The 18,084-nt window shown below is 52.0% G+C and overlaps 8 protein-coding genes across 8 annotated transcripts; 4 read left to right on the forward strand and 4 right to left on the reverse strand.

Annotated features, from left to right (window-relative positions):
- Positions 1-884: 884 nt before the first annotated feature.
- J4E92_000965 (uncharacterized protein) lies at positions 885-2,704 on the reverse strand (the record flags this gene model as incomplete). The annotated part of the gene is made up of 3 exons (XM_051492379.1): positions 885-1,840; positions 1,896-2,615; positions 2,671-2,704. The coding sequence occupies 3 exons, from the start codon at positions 2,702-2,704 to the stop codon at positions 885-887; spliced, it is 1,710 nt and encodes a 569-aa protein (XP_051357891.1).
- A 2,363-nt stretch (positions 2,705-5,067) lies between these two features.
- On the reverse strand, positions 5,068-6,117 carry J4E92_000966 (uncharacterized protein; the record flags this gene model as incomplete). The annotated part of the gene is made up of 3 exons (XM_051492380.1): positions 5,068-5,270; positions 5,320-5,760; positions 5,820-6,117. 3 exons carry the CDS (start codon positions 6,115-6,117, stop codon positions 5,068-5,070), a joined length of 942 nt encoding a protein of 313 aa, XP_051357892.1.
- Positions 6,118-7,310: 1,193 nt separating this feature from the next.
- On the forward strand, positions 7,311-8,133 carry J4E92_000967 (uncharacterized protein; the record flags this gene model as incomplete). The annotated part of the gene is made up of 2 exons (XM_051492381.1): positions 7,311-7,746; positions 7,799-8,133. The coding sequence occupies 2 exons, from the start codon at positions 7,311-7,313 to the stop codon at positions 8,131-8,133; spliced, it is 771 nt and encodes a 256-aa protein (XP_051357893.1).
- A 567-nt stretch (positions 8,134-8,700) lies between these two features.
- Positions 8,701-9,384, forward strand: J4E92_000968 (uncharacterized protein; the record flags this gene model as incomplete). Its single annotated transcript, XM_051492382.1, has 1 exon — positions 8,701-9,384. The coding sequence occupies one exon, from the start codon at positions 8,701-8,703 to the stop codon at positions 9,382-9,384; it is 684 nt and encodes a 227-aa protein (XP_051357894.1).
- Positions 9,385-9,906: 522 nt separating this feature from the next.
- J4E92_000969 (uncharacterized protein) lies at positions 9,907-10,825 on the forward strand (the record flags this gene model as incomplete). Its single annotated transcript, XM_051492383.1, has 2 exons — positions 9,907-10,158; positions 10,376-10,825. The coding sequence occupies 2 exons, from the start codon at positions 9,907-9,909 to the stop codon at positions 10,823-10,825; spliced, it is 702 nt and encodes a 233-aa protein (XP_051357895.1).
- A 308-nt stretch (positions 10,826-11,133) lies between these two features.
- Positions 11,134-12,516, reverse strand: J4E92_000970 (uncharacterized protein; the record flags this gene model as incomplete). The annotated part of the gene is made up of 1 exon (XM_051492384.1): positions 11,134-12,516. The coding sequence occupies one exon, from the start codon at positions 12,514-12,516 to the stop codon at positions 11,134-11,136; it is 1,383 nt and encodes a 460-aa protein (XP_051357896.1).
- Positions 12,517-14,062: 1,546 nt separating this feature from the next.
- J4E92_000971 (uncharacterized protein) lies at positions 14,063-16,089 on the forward strand (the record flags this gene model as incomplete). The annotated part of the gene is made up of 5 exons (XM_051492385.1): positions 14,063-14,407; positions 14,456-14,614; positions 14,666-15,448; positions 15,497-15,796; positions 15,847-16,089. 5 exons carry the CDS (start codon positions 14,063-14,065, stop codon positions 16,087-16,089), a joined length of 1,830 nt encoding a protein of 609 aa, XP_051357897.1.
- Positions 16,090-16,828: 739 nt separating this feature from the next.
- J4E92_000972 (uncharacterized protein) lies at positions 16,829-17,671 on the reverse strand (the record flags this gene model as incomplete). Its single annotated transcript, XM_051492386.1, has 1 exon — positions 16,829-17,671. One exon carries the CDS (start codon positions 17,669-17,671, stop codon positions 16,829-16,831), a length of 843 nt encoding a protein of 280 aa, XP_051357898.1.
- Positions 17,672-18,084: the final 413 nt, after the last annotated feature.

Genomic DNA, 18,084 nt, shown 5'->3' on the forward strand with positions numbered 1-18,084 from the left:
ACTTGGGTATGGAAGTGAGAGAAAGGTGGTAGGATGTGTGTAATCGTGCAGGAGGAGGTGCGCAAGTAAAAAGGGTACACTTAGAATAATCGTGTGGTTGGAAGCCGCGGGAGAGGCTGGGGTGGTTGGGGACCTTCCAACTCCAACTTCAACAACACCGGGGTTATGCGCTTGCGGGATTTTTGAAACTTGGCTAGACGCGGTAGTGGGCACAGAAGTCGTGTCGTTTTCGTGATGTCAATGACTTCGCTATTCGTGAGGATGTGTGCTGTCTCACGATGATTCTACGGGGTGTCGTACACAGTGATGCTCAGCGCTCGCTCCGCCTCCGGTTCACCCAGCAACGTCCGTCGCGCCATCACCTGGCCATCCTCCTCGTCTCCGCGCACGTTCACCACCACCACTCGTCATTGCAATCTCCCCCAGAAGGATATGCCCGTGTTGGCCCAAGCTAGATGCTTGGCCTTGGGCGGTAGTTCCTCAATCATTCTGCCTCGCGCACTTTGCTGGTTCTGCCCATGCAGCCTGCGGCCTCGTGCAGTGGTTTGCCTTAGCTGCGAATAGCTTCTTGGTATTTCTATCGTCTTTCCGCAACATCCGGAGAACTATCAACTTGTCGTTTTGGGAGTAGATTCTAGACTCGAGAGTTCCGGCCGGCTATAAATATCATCCGGTACCTGCAGGGCGCGTGTGATGTGTGGGCCGCCTGCTACGTTGTCAAAATGGGGCCTTGCGTGCCGCACATGCCAATCGCTACACCGTAACTCGACAACAGGTACAAGCTGTGACATTCAACACTACCGAGGATGGAGAGCCACTTCTGACAGACATTGACAACTGGCACTTTCTTTGCCGACAGCTGCCACGTCTAACAGAAGATCTTCTCAGCCCTCCCTGTCCAGCCCATACTCTTGGACCATCTTCTCCGCTGCCTTTTGCGCAATCAAATACGCCGTAGCCTGCGAGTGGTTGTTCGTCACAACCGGCGCAACACTCATATCAACAACTCGTAACCCCTCCACTCCCCGAACTCTGAAGTTCTTGTCCACAACTGCCTCTTCATCATCTTCCTTACCCATCTTGCACGTTCCGCACGCATGCCACACGGTACCCGCATTCTCGCTCGCAAACCGATCTACATCCGTATCTCCCATGGAGTCAGGGCCTAGAACCGTGCGCACGATATGCGGCGCGATGGTAGGGTTACCTGTCAGCTTCGTCCATGTGCTGCGGATAGCTTCGCGGAAGATGCGGACGTCGTAGGGGTGCGTGAGGTAGTTCAACGTGATGATTGGCTTGTCGGATGCATTTTTGGACCGCAGTTTGATGGAGCCGCTGGATTGCGGGTTCATGAGAAAAGCGATGAAAGTCATGTAGGTGTTTCTTGCCTTCAATTGTGTACCCGGCGGCCACAGTATCGAGTTGTTAAGAAACTCGTATGTGGGGACTTGATCTCTGGATAGGAATTCTTGGAGATCTGGTGGAAGCGCAGAGTACTCTTCATACGATTGTAAATCTGGCAGTTTGAGGAAGCCGCCCCAGAGCGACGAGTGCTGTAGAGCGAAAGCACCGGTTTGGTCTTTGGTCCAGGACTCTTGGGCTGCGGCGATGAGGTCGGGATTGCTATCAAAGGCGTATTTGTCGTTGATTGAGCCTGAGACTTCTACCGTCATGAAAGTGAGGACGTGGTCTTTCAGGTGCTTGCCTACGCCGGGTAAATCGACTTTGACATCGATGCCGAGAGCTTCGAGATCGGATTTTGGTCCGATGCCATTGAGAAGCAAGAGCTTAGGCGAGTCGATCGAGCCACCGCAGATGATGACTTCGTTGTTTGCCGTCGCTGGGGTCCTGTCAGTGCTCATTACGTCTCCCGTTGATCCAGATAGTGCACCTACCTTGCCGCCCATCTTCGAGAGCGACTCCGGTGACCTTCTTCCCCTCCCATACGAACTTCTCCGCTTTCGCATCTGTCCATATCTCAAGGTTGCTCGGCGGGTCCATGAGATGCGCGATCGCACTGGTACTTCTCCCGTCTTTACTATAGCTATGTGGAAAGACCATTATGCCCACCGGATCTCCCGAATTAGCATCGAGAACAATCTTCTCCCCAGCCGCAGCCAGCGCCTCCATCTGCGGCACCACGCCCTTCTCGAGCACAGGCGGAAGACCGACCTTCAACTGGCCCTTCGTGCCATGAGCGTTCGTGCTCGGGTCAGCGATATGCTTGTAATCTTTTGAGCCGGAAAAGTCATAATTCTCGATGGCTTCGAAAGATCTCTTGACAGATTCCCATTTCCAGCTCTCGTCGTCTACCAGGTCACTCCAGCGATTATAGTCCTCACGACTTCCGTACAGATACACGGCGAAATTCAAAATAGAACTTCCACCTAGGCCTTTTCCCCGCGTGTACGGTATTGTTCTACCGTTGAGAGCGGGTTCGGGCTCGGAGACATAGCCGTGGTCTAGATCAGGTCGGAGCGCTTGCGCATAGTACCGATGGTAGGGTGCGTGGAGGAAATCACCAGAGGGGCTGCTTCCTGCTTCAAGGAGGAGGACAGACGGTTTGCGGGCGGAGTGGGATAGTCGATGGGCAAGAAGGCAACCTGAAGTTCCGCCTAGGAATATGTGTGTTAACATCGATTGATACGTGGCAAGCGAAATGAAGCTTACCTCCTACGATGATGAAGTCGTACGTTGCTACCATGATCCAAGATTTGCAGTATCCGATGGGGCCAACTACTGTGTGTCGTGACTTCCTAAGTCGGGCGACCACCCTACTTTATATGTATCCCTCCTCGATGCAGGCGCGCTGCACCTCAATTGACGTGCAGCATCAGTAAGACATGCAGGCCGCAGCACATCTCGCTCTGCGTCGGAGAAGCCAATTGCCATACTCTGTACTTGATTGGTCCCGAGGATTTGGAAGAAAGCCAGGTGCGTGTGCATCATACGGATGATCTAACTTGGCTTGGGCATTTCCTTCGCATGTAAGGCGACTTGCCAAGCTGGATTTCAGCTCGCGACTTCGCGATTGCGGGGTATCATGGATGTCAGCAGCGGTGGGTATAACAGTTCATGCAGATCATAGACATAGCTCGAGGCTAGCTGAACAGGTACTAGACTGATCTCCTAACACCTGCCTTACCACTCTTTGGGTCGGTTGACAGATTTCATCAAATATGACGGGCGTACAATGGGGATGGATAATCGCTACAGACTATCTTAATTCCGCTATCTAGATTCACCTCTGGGGATGACATCGGTCATTCTCATTCGACAACCGGGTAACCTCGTTGTGTGTAATCATCGTAGACATCAAACTTGCAGGAATGCTATTCCGCAGCCAGTCTGGCTTTCTGAAAACCCTTTTCCCATCAAATGCAACCTGTGGCTCTCCAATCTTGGCCGAGGATGGGAAGCACTGCTCGGCATCGCGTTGGTTGGATGAGCGCCCTTCGTTGTCGGCGCTTGATCCTCGCCCGGCTGTAGCGAGACTTCGATGATGAAGAGGCGAGAATCTTGCGAAACTGCGTGCAACTAGCGCGCGTAAGTCGGGGAGCGAAGCTGCAACAATGGCAAACGAGATTTGGATCGCGATCAGGATATTGACGGCGCTACCAAAGTATCTCATATCGCCTTCTCGTCGTTTGATGAAAGGAATTTGAAGTAATGCGACGATGCAAACGATGAAACCTAAGCCGAAGACGAGAACAAGGCCAAGCCGTTGCCGGATCCTGAGTTTGGAAAGCTGCCATACGTATGGGATCGGGAGCGCGAAGATCATGCTATCCACAATGCTGTCTCCTATCGCTGCGGAGTAACTGTATAGGGCAGAACTGAAGCACTGGGATCCAGTGAAGTCAAGCCAGTTCCTGGTCCATAGCTTGCTGATATCTTCGCACAAGACTATGAGAACCGTCAGGACTTCGATAAAGTGCGCAAGAGCCAGGACGATGAGGACGTAGCAGCACTTTCGGAGCGATGCCATCCCCGGTGGGAAGATTCGGAGGTAGTAGGCCAAGACCGAAAAACGCGTAAACGTAACGGCAAAGATGTACGCTACGCGGCGTTCGAAGATGTGCTGTTGCATGTGAGTATGGTGTGCCACAGGTACGATGGAAGTCTGACTTGGTAGAAGGGAACTTCCGACATTCGATCGGGACTAACAAAGTGGTCAGTACGGCCTGCAAAGATCTATGCAGCATGCGCACTCACCCCTTACGATCGTAACCCCAGTTGTCATCTGCACTCATACAAGATATGACGGTACGTGCGAGAGCTGCGGCCTGATTACGATTAGCTTGAGTAAATTGCAAGATTCCCATAGTAGCAGATTGAATTCGGGCTTCAAATACCGTGCCCAAGATGATCAAGACATCATCCGGCGCCATTTTCTTCTTGATCGCTAGCCTTGAGTATACTCTCAGGATAACGGTGCTCAAAGCTAGTACCATCAACGGCACCTCCACCGCCAATGCTGTTCTGATGCCTTTAGTCGCATCTCCAGCATTCATTTGGACCATTGGCTGTGCAATTGTGCCGTGTAACCTCTGATCGTCCGGTATTGTGTACATGGCTGGATACATGCAAATCGGTTCCACGGCGAGATAAGGATGACACCAGCTGGTTTGGTCCAGAACATGAAAGCAAAGTAACGTGTCATCGGCAGAAGAGATCAAAATAGAAAATAGAGGAAAGGTGTCCGTGGCGGGGCCACTTGATGCTGATGTTGGTGTTCGTAGGATGGTCGCCAAGCCTTGACTTCTCCTCCAGCTGACGTGCCCATTGAAGCTTACTGAGCACTTTGCGCAAGCCGCCCTACCAATGAGGAGTCGGTTTCAGCTGTGGGCGCATACGACTGCTAGGCTGTGATGCTGACACACCTCCAATTATCAAATGATCGACGTTGCGAAGCTGCAGGGCATATCAAGTGCAAATTGGCGGTGCCAAGTGGGCGGAGCGGGATACGAGACGAGTGAAATTGAGTGATGACAGCGTAAAAGCCGACACGTTGGTTACTAAATAGCGGTAAAGAGGCCGATCGGCGGCAACTGCGCTCAATTTACCTCAAAAGACATTGTCAATCTTCTCCGTCTGATCGAAATCGTACGCATTGCCAAATGGCCTATTCAGATAATTTTTGAGCAGTTGCTCACTCGAAACGTACGTGGCCGCGGTCTGCAGACCAGTCTTCTCGGGCGACAAGCGTTCAGCAAGCTCTTCCGCCAGTTCGACTTCCATCGAATTTCGATACCATGGCGCGAAGTGTACTGTGAAAAGAAGTCAGTTGAAAGAACCTCAGACCAGCAAGGAACTTACTCATCGCGAGCATCACTCTCGGATCTTCGCTCAGGTTGGGCTTCCCTCCGTGCCAGAGTCTCAGATCGCGAACGATCATGCTACCCTTCTTCACGACCGGCTGAGTGGGTGGCCGAACCTCGCGACGAGCATCGAGCAAATGCTGCTTGATCCTTCCGCTGGCACGATCGCCATGTTCGCCTTCTTGATCGGCAATAGTGGTACCTTGATGTGTACCGAGCCAGATCTCTGTGGAGCCGTTCTCTGGCGTCATGGTCACGAGAGGAACGTTTACCACGAGGGCGAAAGGGATTGAGGGGTGATCAAAATCTGCATCATTGTGGATCGGCTGCGAGGCTGGTGGCGATGACGCAGTTGGTGGTAGTGCGGTGTTGCCAGAAATGAAGCGCAATGAAGGCCTAGGACCAAGCGTGGTTGAAGTGACTTGCGTCACAATGGGATCTAATCAAAGGTTAGTGTGTGTTTAGAGCGTGGCAGGATTTGCTACAATAGACACGTACTGGCGTAGATTTCGTCACTGAACCACTCCTGGGTCATGGGCGGATCTTGTTGAATGTTTCCTTTGTTATAGTTGAAGGGGCTGTCCTTTCTTCCCTGCAATTCGAGTGCATCCTGGACCATCTTCTTGTTCAATCGGTCCAAGACTGCATGGTCAATCATGTCTTCCAACACCACGAGGCCATCGCGAGAGAGCGCTCTGGTAGCGATCTCGAGGTTGCGTTGATTGAGCTCTCCAGCTTTGACTTCAGACGCGGAAGGCACAATGGAGATAGGTGTTGACGAAAGGCGCGGAGACATGGTGGGACGGTGGATGACGCAATGGTCAAGACTGGGATCGTACAAGGAGATGTGTACAACGTGATCGCTTCAAGTGCCACGGTACTAAGCTGAACAGTCTCAGACGTTGTGAGCTTTATATGCTATAACGATCTGGAACATGTAGCGGAACAGACGAAAGCGGTATGGCGAGGCGCTAAACCCAGTACAGGACTGCAGCCGTCTGTGGAGAACCTGGTCACAGGCTGCATGTCGTCGTGAGACGCATGGTGCGGGGAGCTTACTCTATGCTTCGAGTACACCAAGAGAGGGACAAGACGGCACCTCCACTTACGCGGGGAGTAGTCGACGGCGTGTGTTGATGGAGTAGACGATCCGACGCTCTTGGTTTGAAGCTGGAAACGTTTTCCATCAACGCGAGGTCACGCGCCGTCGGGGGTGTCGGCGGCATTTCGATAGTGTCGTCGGCCAGGGATGGGTGGTCAGCGGAGGCACAGCACAACGTCTTCGCCTTGCATCGCTGTGCTCCTGCGTGTTTGCGGATTCAATGTCGAGGTCTCGAATGGGGTTTGTATCGAGTGTCGCACTGCGCCAAGACAGGTCCCTCATGTGCGCGTAATTACGTACAGTGCGTGCCGTCCACCGTCTAGGCAGACATTGGGAGCGCATGGAACTATACAAACGAAGAAGGCCAGGACAGAAGAGGATTTAGGCAGGCACCGTGGCCCGGAGTCGCGAATCACAGCGCTGGCAGGCGGACGGTTGACCGGGATGGAGTGAGGAGAGGTGCGGAAAGCGGCATGACGCGAACCAAGGCAAGAAGCCAGGGCCACCATCCCTCCACATTGTTTCCAGCGCCGGGTCCACCAACTCACCAACACACTCTAAACCGCCGCACTGTTTCAGCGAATATAGCAGTTATTGTGTACTTCTTTTCTGTACACGTTTCCCTTGCAGGATTATCGCACACGTCTTCCATACCTTTAATCGTCACCACGCGCCTCTACCGCGCTCCTGCGACCATCGCAGTCCACGGACCTCCATCGAACCACGGATACTATCAGCACCGCCCGTCGATCCGCATAAACAAGGCTCTATACTTCTACCGCCATTGGTAACCGGCAGTCTTCGAGCAACATACCAGCTTGACACTTTACGCATACGGCGCACCCGCCCATCACACGACACATACCACATCTACACACATCGCCATTATGCCGTCGCAACGTCGCATGAGGTTCTTTGGCATCCTCATTGTCGTCACAGTCGTCGTCTTGTTCTACATGTCAAGAGGAGCCCACCAAACACAAACATCCGACTTTTACACCAAAACCCAACAAGCCTTACAAGAAAAAGAATACGCAGAAGCGGCGAAGCAGCGCGATGCAGAGAGCGTCGGGTCGCGACTCAAAGCCGCCGAAGAGCAGGCGAAGAAGAACGCCGAGGACAAGTACACAGACCACAAAGTTAAGGTGGAAGGGCAGGACCAGAAGAGTGTCGCCGGCCGCGTCAAGATGGACGGCGACAGGGTCCCTGGCGTCGCGCAACAGGGCGGGAAGCCGCGCGATCAAGCAGCCATGATGGAGCATGAGACGCTTGAGGACCACGAAGTCGAGATGGAGCTCAATGCCATTTTGAAGAAGAGTCCAAGTACGTTACTCCTCGCTCATTTGAGCCCTGCGCAGTCACTAACTTATTGTAGTGATCATCTTCTCAAAATCCTACTGCCCCTTCTCGAAGAAAGCGAAACACATCCTGCTCGAGAAATACAACATCAAGCCCGAACCCTACGTCGTCGAACTCGATAAGAGCCCAATCGGCCAACAACTACAAGCCTTCCTGCACAAGTCGACAGGCCGACGAACGGTGCCTAACATCCTGCTCATGGGCAAGAGCATAGGAGGCGGCGATGACATCGAGGAGCTCGACCAGACCGACACTCTCGTAGCGAAGGTCAAGGAGATTGGCGGCAGCCGCATCACCGAGGTTGAGCATCGCGGCGCCCGTCCGGAGATGCGACGGAAGATGAGGGCGTAGACAACTCTTCGCTGTTTTCTCCTGCTCTTAGTATACTTGCAGGTATTTCTTGCGGTGTCTCTTGGGCCCGACATGCTACCTAGTGCATGTTTTCAGGAAGGTAGGATACCCAGGATATTTGTATGGATGGACATCAGATCTCGATGGTCTGCGTATTGCGATGGATATACCCTTTATAGTTTCAATATCTTGTACCGTTGGTCTCAGTCGTACGTCTTTCCTGGCCCAGTTTCCGTTTAATCGTTGCAATCTGTCGTTGCCTACCCGCTGAGAGAGGGCTGCCCTTTCCTCGCACAATGCTCTTTCTCTCACCTTAGACGCTCCTGCCGCTTTGCATACGATAAGCCATGTGCGAAGTAAGAGCCATTTCTCAACAATCTCTCACCTGAATGCGCCTTCCATTCTCAAGCCTAAAACAGCTGTTCTTCCACCCTTCTTCGTCTTTGTCTACACGTAATTTCAAACCATCGCGATCTTGTCTTTCCATTCCGAAGCCACACTCTGAAAACGTAAGTATCAGCTGGTAGCCGTTCCTACGCAAATTGCTGACATCATAAGGCTGTCAAGATGTGCCTCTACTGGAAGAAGCTGCACACATGTGGCCACCTCTCTGATCGCCCGTACATCGAGATGTGCCGTCCGGGCTTTCTCTCCAACAACGTGTGCCCCGACATTAGCGATGACGACAAGCCTCGCCCATCGCACTTCCCATGTTACCCCTGCATCAAGCTCGAGGCCCGCGCTGAGACTGAAGCCCAAGTCCGGTTCGAGCAGCACGAGTTTGCCAAGGCCTACGAAGCTCGCGAGCGCGCAGTGAGGGAGAGGCAGGCAGCGGAACTGAGGGCCAAGGAGGAGCGCGTCCGACGTGAGGCTCGCGACAAGGCCGCACGGGAGCGAGAAGCGGAACAGCGTGCGAAGCGCGAGAAAGAGGAAGCTGAGCGCAAGGCCAAGAAAGAGGGGGGTGCCTGGATCGAGACCTCGGTTGGAAAGAAGCCAAAAGGCAAGAGGAACGGCGGTGGCAGTGGCCCTGCCAACGCTCCGGTAACACCGTTGAACACCGTATCGACCATCAAGATGGCTGCCGCACCCAAGAACATCAAAGACCTCAATGGAGGCGCTGGAGGTGGTGAGAGGATGAGTCCCAAGAAGGGTCGTGTTGATCCCGGTGGTAGAGCTGGTACTTGGGGCCCTAAGAAGATCTTGAGCAGGCAAGAGAACGTCGCTGAGGTTAACACTTCCGCAAGAAAGTGAGATTGGGGGTGTGCAGGACGAAAGTACGTGGTCTTGACAGCATGCTAGGTGTCAGGTTCGTCATCTGTTGCGTCATGCAACTTGCCAGATCTTAAAAGTTATCATTTTGTTCACGTTCTTGCCTCACCTCATGCTAGGAAAAAGATGCGTTTTTCTTGGTAAGAGGTTGCCTCATAACCCTCACCGATTTGTTTGCCGGTCTGATATTTGTTCTGAAGGGCACGGTGACTTGCCTCTAGGAGAGCAGTCGCATTCGAGGATATTGTCTTGGCACTCAACATGTGCTCGCGTGCCCGTGTGCTCGCGTGCCCTGGGCGGTTTCTCGGTACCGAGTCTAAAACGGCAGTCACCGTGAGAGTGACTGAGGAAGGCACGCCCACGCGAGAACACTTTCGACCACCGATATCGTCCCACACCGCTACGTTTATCTATCGCACCTCATCGCTTTGCAGCCTTCAGCATCTTCAACCCACGACGACCTACAGCACCCGCCCGAGAAGCACCTCTCTCACGCTAGTCACTATGACCTCAGAAACAGACTCCAGCAACCCGAAGGCACCCGAATTGGCCGACCGACCATCGTCCATGGCCGCAGCAGCCTTCCTAGGAATCGCCTGGTTTATCTGCATAGAGCTTAATATCCGCCTGCTCTACAGGGCAACACGTCGCAGCCTTTATTTCTGGAGCTGCTTGCTCTGCAGTTGGGGTCTTATTATCCACGGCATCTCGATCGTCCTAGCCAACTTCAACAAGTGGACTTCGTACTCGGCCATCGTCTTCATCTACTTATCATGGCTCGTCTTCGTCGTCGCCCAGTCTTTTGTTCTCTACTCACGCCTCGGCCTCGTGTGGAGAAACACGAAGAAAGATCGCTATATTCTCTACATGATCACTGCTAACTCGGTCATCTTTGGCCTTACCACAGTCTTGTTCGGGATGATTGCTGCACGTCTCACGTCGCAAGCAACCGTACCATACTAATTGATCGTAGCGCCACCCACGCTTCAGCGCACGGCTCGAGAAGGCCAACCTGATCTGGGACAAAGTGCAAGTCGGCGCTTTCTTCACCCAAGAATGCATTATCGGAATGCTATACATCTGGCAAACATCGAAGTACTTCCAGAGCCTCGAGCTCCTCGGCAATAGTCGCCGCACCACTCGAGACAACCTCCGCAATCTCATCGCTGTCAACGTCCTCATAATCATGCTCGATGCCAGCGTTCTGGGCTTGGCCTATAGCGGTCGCTTCTTCATGCAGGGCTTCTATAAGGTCGCTGTATATGCCGTCAAGCTGCGCACGGAATTCACGATCTTGAACCAGCTGAGGCAGGCGCTTGCGGGTGGCTCGACAGGTGCGTCGGGATTTGCTGTGCAGACCGACCAGAGACCTATCGTGATGGCTCCTCTGAAGTCAAACGACGTGGTGGAGGTGGTTGAATAAGAAGACTGGGAAGGTGGACAGGATGGGCAGAGATACGGGAAGGGTGATTGGATATATAGCATGGGTCGGAGTTATTCGGCGAGGCCATATGTCTTTCTTCATCTTGCATCGCGTGTAGCATGAATCAATACAGCGATTATGCAACACATCTTCGGGTTATTCACGATAGCCAGATAGTTCTCAGTGTGTTCGATGCGTTTACAGAATAGATTCAAGTATCTTGAAGTACTACTGGCTGAATCATAACACTGTTTTCGACCTGCTCACATCTACCTCGAAACCTCCTAGCACATCCGACTCAAACACAATCATGCCTCAATGATACTCTGAGTCGCCACAGAAGACGATGTCTCCTCCTCTTCAAACCCTGGGCTCTCTTCTTTCAAGGAGAAATGAGGCGGACGTGTCTTCGACTCCAACTCGGTCCATTCCGCAGCCTCAGTCATCTCTTGCTCGGATAAATCTCCTCGGATATCTGCGACCGCATCTTCTGTATCGACGAGATGCTTGATGTGGAAGATTACCTGGAGTGAGTGGTTTCGATCCCAGTCGCCATGTAGTCCCTTCTTGGCGTGCACCTTTGCTACTGGTAGCCAGAAGTCCTGCCACCTTTTGGAGCTCATGAAGGCGCTAAGTTTGATAAACTCGAACGCTTCTGGGTCTGAGTGGTAATAGCAAAGACTTTTCAACTCGCCCACATCTTCAGATCTGGCTCTGCTGAAGAATGTTGCTGGTAGGTGCTGACACCAGTGCTGCACGATATTCTCATCTTTGAAGAAATGGTTAAGAGGCCCTAACATCTCTTCACGGTCGTCTTCCGAAAGATTCAGGGCTTCGACATTGTCACTCGGTAAAGTGCCTGCGAGGTGGGTGTACCAGTGAGTAGCGGCGTACCTCCGAAACGCTTCGGCCGCTTCAGTCAAAGGTTCGCTTTGAGGCTCAGCGAAACTAAGAAAGCATTGCTGTAGTAGGCGAAAATGTAGCTCAGCGCTGTTGAAGACAGGGGCGTCTTTCACCCTCCCGTTGAGAGATTTGTCGCGGTGTTGAAGAAAATACTCAGTGAGCGATGGGTGCGCAAAAGTAACAGTCGTCGTGGAAGGTGTGCACGTAAGCCCAAAAGCGCGTGCAGGATCGTGGATCTTGAGATGACTGAGAGTGATCCCATCCTCTTGTTCGAGATCAAACAGAGGAGTGAAGTTGTCGCGTATTCTTTCACCGAGAGAGGTGCCCGTGCGGCCGGTCAGCGAGGTCTCGAACAACATGCGATCGAGACTTGCAAGGGTGCAGGTGTGGCCAGTGTGTCGGTTGTGTGTTAGGAGTAATATGATCCAAGACAGCTCTTCACGCTCTTCTCGTGTAAGTACATTGCTGTAGACCTGCTCTTCTCGTGTAAGTACATTGCTGTAGACCTGCAACAACAATGGGACCAGTTCCATAGCATCATCCGGCGCAGTCTCCAGGCAAGCAGTGATATTAGATGTAGTGGGTTGCCGTTTGACGATCTCGAACATCAAGTCTGCCCATAGAAACCTGCCTGAGGCCTTGGATAGAACGTTCTCTCCGATGGAGATTGGCCTTGTTTCATCGGCTAGCAAGGGAAGGCGATGTACGTCACAGTATGTGATCCATTTCTGTGGGTCTTGTCCCTCGAGGTGGGTGGTTTCTGAGTTGATAGAGGAAGAGTGGTTCATGGTTCAACGATTTAGTTTAAGTTAATGGGTCGTTGTGTCTATGTAGGTAGGTATGTTGCTGGTGTTTACTGAAGATTGTAGAAGGTGTGGCGTATTCAGGTATTGGTTGTATGTGTGCGTTGTGTTCTAGAGAGCTCAGTATTTCGCGGAGCAAGGGTGCTTACATAGACCGGTAAGCCTGAGGACATTCAACGTCTAGACTGTCAGCTGCACGTTGGTAACATGTAGATGTGTCCAAAGAATGACCGTGAATAACAAGCGTTGATCGGGGAATGGAATCAGAAAACGCTCATAGGAAATCTGCGGTATCCATGGAAGCAACATGGAAAGCGTTAGTCAAACACGTATAACCTATCCTTGAAGCGTACAGCAGCGGTCGCAAATTTCTCCAGAAGGTATGAATTCTCAGCTTTTGTATAGATACCGTTTGATTAGCTCTTCAATCCCGAAGGCTGCTTGGGTAATGGCGAACTGTGACATTGACAACGACCTCTGCTGGGCGTTTGAACGGCAGATGTGAGCCGAGTGCGTCCTGGCGCGCTCGGTGATGAGACAACGCTTAGCCGGAGAGCTAACAATGACCTCCATACGAGTCTTTAGGGGAGTCATTTCGTGTCAGTCGCACTCAAGCTACCTAGATAGTGGTGGATACAATGAGAAAAGTCATCAATCGTGACGTGAGGATGTGTGCAGGTAACCGAGGCGGGCCATGCGATCACTTCAATGTTTCGTGTGGCGTTATCGGGCTCTACACTAAACTACATATGGAAAGGGCAGTCGCCGATAACGAACCTAGGATCTCGAAAAACTGGGGAGGGCGGGTCATGGCAAAAAGAGATCTCGGTACCAGCGCCAGTCTTGTGGATGGCGAGATTGAGATTGGTAGTGGAGCTCCGCGGTGATATTGGAGAGTGGAGAGGAGTTTGCAGCAAGCGTGCCAGAAAATGACGGTGCAGCTGCTCCTCCTGCGTAACCCTCAGCCTCAAGCGGAGCCACTGGTCTAGGCACTGCGTAGTGCATCTCTGTTGGTATCCGTCCACGGGTGCATTTGCCGCCGCTTATGTTCTACAATCGCATCGCGACGGAACGGCGAACCTATCAGACTCTAATCAGCTGAGCTGTTAGTGCATCTTGTTAGTCGCTGTCCAAGATTTATCGCTACACGGCCGAAGGAACAAAACCATGCAAGAACAGGGTCAGGCAAAGTCGCGCGACAGGGCTACTGGCTATGCCGTCATCAGTCGGTGGCACCCAATGAGATCGGATCAGCTAAACCTCTGCCGTCTTGGACATGAGGGCCGTTGAACGGACGAGGCTTGGATCAGCACTTAGATCGTAGCGCCTTCATCGCTTAGATCCGTTTCGCCAGTAGTCGACGGTAGCGTGAAAGAGCTACTCGTTCCCCGCGTACGTATAACATACCTTGTCCCACGGTACCGACCCTGTTAACTGCCATTACCACGCGGCGACTCACTCTCACCCAGTCTACGCGCAGTCACCTGACAATACCCTGCCCTTGACAGTAGCTTGCCCTGCCGTCGTCAAGATGGAGGTCAAGCAGCCGGAGCGCAGCCCTGCGCACCTCAGCGACGAGGAGAAGATACCCGTCGAGCACCCCGAAAATGCGCGCGCTAAAGTCGAAATCCCCATCTATAACGACGTAGAACGCGTCGACCAAACCGACTTGTCTTTCGCTGCAATTCTTAAAGGCACAGCCGCAAACCCGCTCAACACCTTTGAGAAGAAGGCCGCCCTCATCAATGTCGAGCTCGATAAATTTGGAATGGGCAGATACCAGATATGCATCTGGTTCCTCTGTGGCTTTGGATACTTCCTTGATCTCGCCTGGTCACAAGGTGTTGGTTTAATTGCTTCTGCCATCTACCAAGAGGTGAGTTAGTCCAGACACAGCGGGTACCCTGTACTAAAGCGTTTGCAGATGGGAGTTTCGGACGAACACACTGGAGATATATTTGCGATCGCTAACGCAGGACTTGCTGTCGGTGCGCTCGGCTTTGGTCTTGCTGTGGATATCATCGGACGCAAGTGGGCTTTCAACTTGACCTGTCTCATTACCTCCGTATTCGGACTCTTGCTGGTATGTTCATGAAGCCGCAGATTCGATTACCGGTAATTAACAATAAGCCAGGCCGCACCCAAGTACAACTACCCTGCGATATGCGCCATCTACTTCCTCGCGTCATTAGGCCTCGGAGGTAACATTCCTATCGATGCAACCATTGCACTCGAATTTCTACCTCATAACCGCCGCTTCCTTGTCGCGCTTCTTTCCATGTGGCAGCCCATCGGTGTCGCCATTGCCTCTTGCATTGCCTACGGCACCACCGGCCAAGCTAAATGGCGCTGCGATCCCGAAGCGCCGGCTTGTCCAGACGTCGAGCCTGGAGTTGCTTGCTGTACCGTTGACAGTAACATGGGATGGCGTTACACTGTCATAGTGCTTGGCTGTATGACCTTGGCCGTCTTTTTCCTTCGGTACTTTGTCTTCACTTTCCATGAGTCCCCGAAGTTCCTGCTTGCGCGAGGAAAGGAGCAGGAGGCCCTTGACGTCCTTCACAGGATTGCGAAATTCAACAAGCAGCCACCCCCAACGTTGACTATGGAGATGTTTGCCGCCATAGATGAGGTATCGTCCAATGCCACGTCAAGCGCACGACTTTCCACTGAAGTACCTCGAACTACTCAGGCTACCCAGGCTACCCCCGAGAAAGGCAATGGGCTTCAGCGCCTCAAGGGAATCTTCACCAAAAAGCGGAATACCACATCGAGCGCACGAAACTCCCCTCGAAGTACCAAGGATACCACCAAGAAAGTCATCAAAGGGTTCGGCAAGGAGCTTACGCGCCTCAAGGGCATTTTCACCAACAAGCTGACCGCTTTCACTTTCGTCCTGCTTGCGCTGGCATACATGGTAAGCAGCTTGACTTTCCATCACTATGTTCCCTACTAACGAAAACAGGGAGACTACTGGTCCTTTAACCTGGCGGGTACCTTCCTTCCGCTTATCCTGCTGCGCAACAACGTCGATGAAGGCCGAGGAACTGTGAGCGACACCTATGAGCAGTACTTGATTATCTATTTCCCGGGTATCATAGGTGCCATATTGGCTCTTGCGTCCATTCAGCTGCCTCTTGTGGGTCGAAAGTGGTCACTGGTCTTTTCCGCCCTTTGCCAGGGTATCTCCATGGCAATGTATACCCAGGTGTCTTCGACCGCTGCTTATGTGGGTCTGAACGCATTGGAATACATTATGCAAACCGTAAGTGAGAAAATCCGAACTTAACGTTTACGATACTGATCTGTGTTCAGTACTTTAATGCGGTCTTGTACGCGTCTGCTCCGGAGCTCTTCGACACTGTCTACCGTGGTAGTGTGAGTGGCATGCTTTCTTGTCTCGGTCGTATTGCAGGAATAGTCGCACCCTTTGCGGGTGCTCAGCTTCTGGCCGATCAGAGCTCTGGCATCCTTTGGCTAGGTGCTGGTGGTATTTGGCTATCTGCACTATTGATGTGCTTCTTGCCTGTGGAGATGAAGAACAGGCAGATGTTCTAAGGAAGTGGATCATAAAGATCCCTTAAAAGTCGGCTTTGATACACGCCATCAACCAAAATTTACTGATACCCCATGCATACGCATAATGCAATACAATTTCTTCAAACGCAGACACATGCTCGGATTCCAACTTGCCGCGCTGTACCCACACCGATCGCGTCGAAATCTGCTAAACCCTTCGTGTACTAGCGTGAGATTGATGACGTATCCTGCGCCCCTAACGCTATGATGCCGTCGGCTTTGCCTATCCGCAACACCACCTTTCGTCTTGTGTTTCCATCCTGCATCATGCAGTTTATTGCTTTTGTTGAGCTTGGCGCTCTCATACCTCCGCGCAGATGAAGATGCACTTTGACGTCTGCTCCGTTCTACTTTATCGTTGTTTCGCGCAAGGGATACCTTCGTTGGCTAGAAAGCTGGGCTCCCACATCACAATGTTGCGGCGCAGGGATCTCACAAGCCGGCGCGCTTGCCTCGGAGTAAAGAGCAGCTATCAGCGCAGCAGCGAAACCACGACATGTCGATCTAGTGCGAGCCAAGAAGACCTTACCAAGGGCGGCTGCAACTCGTATTGCATTCTACAAAAGTGTTCCATTATTTCATCTTCTTTTCAGAAGTATACATCATCTTTTGGACTGTATACTTGTTAATATCTAATAGTGTGTATGCAGCAGAACACGAGAAGCACAAGTACAATCCTATCAACACGTCTAATGGTTGAAATGCTTCCATACTAGAATCAGTACTCTTCTTGTGCTATGCTTCGAGGACCACGAACAACTATCTGGCCAGGCTCTTCCTCAAGCAGTTTGATGCCCGTCATATCGTACTTTCCAGCCCTTGAGTCAAATCGCTCATCCCAAAGATGCGCTAGCCGGAACGAGTCCAGTTTAATGAATTCGCTAGTCCTGGCTGCGGTGTCTTCAACGTGGCCCACCAAAAGCTCCTTTCTTAAAGTTGATGTACCATTTCCAAATCGTGATCTGGTAAACTCTCTAAGACTCCGAAAAGCGTCGATACGATCACGGGTGTTCCGTTTGCAGCTCAGGCACCTTGGGACCTTCCTGAGCACCAATGGGCATACATGCGGGTAAGGCTTCCGGCAAGTGTGTAGTGTCGCTATGTATACCAGGACTTCCTCTTCGACAGAATCTGCGAGGCTCGGTTGCGGAGTAAAGTCTTCAGATGTGTCTTCTTCGGTACTAGGTGCGTCTGGCTTCTCTAGAGACTTAAACGTCCAGCCTGAATTTTCGTCCCACCGGACGCCGCGGTTGTCGTCGTCCCAGTCCGACAAGGCCTCTTCTTTTTCGGCCAACTTCTCTACCGTTTCGGGCTTGTCTAGTATCAGTCCATCTGGACATTGCTGCAGAAGTCGCCATGGAAGCGCAAAGACCATGTTTGTGCTGAGTTGGTCCCACTGGCTGAAGGTAGCGTAGCCTTTTTCGATATCTTTCACAATGACAATGTAGTCGTGGGCTTTCATGTTTCGATGGATCATGGTAGACAATGTTAACCGGTTGCGTAGATGCGTGATGGTCAAGAGAGCTTCTATGTAATCATGATATAGCTTGAATAGGCCCATGGGGGTTTGCTAGAATGCGGTATGCATGAACAATGGGTTTTCACTCAGCTTGGAATGATACTGGTGACGACCGTGCGATACTCTCCGATATTCTCAACATTGTATCGGCACATCTCATGTGGTGACCTCGAAGATCTGCTATCACGTCTGACTCTCAATGACCCTGGTATGAATGGCTTTTGCGGTAAAGATGAGTTCAATGTCGTAGCCTCGCCATAAGAAAGTACTAAGCTTTCATGGCTCACATTTGACCGGCTGCACAAGACGTTGCTGCCACACACTACAATGAAGAAATTGAAAAGATGCACTGAAGTCTACGACAGAACAAAAAATGAGAGATACCAACATTTAAGCGTGGTGTAGACTTCTAGATCCTTGATTTCCATGTCGTTCTCCGCACAGGGCTGGTATGT

Source organism: Alternaria infectoria, assembly GCF_024043175.1.
Source record: "Alternaria infectoria strain BMP 0036 chromosome Unknown scaffold_1, whole genome shotgun sequence".
In the NCBI taxonomy this organism is placed as follows: Eukaryota; Fungi; Ascomycota; class Dothideomycetes; order Pleosporales; family Pleosporaceae; genus Alternaria; species Alternaria infectoria.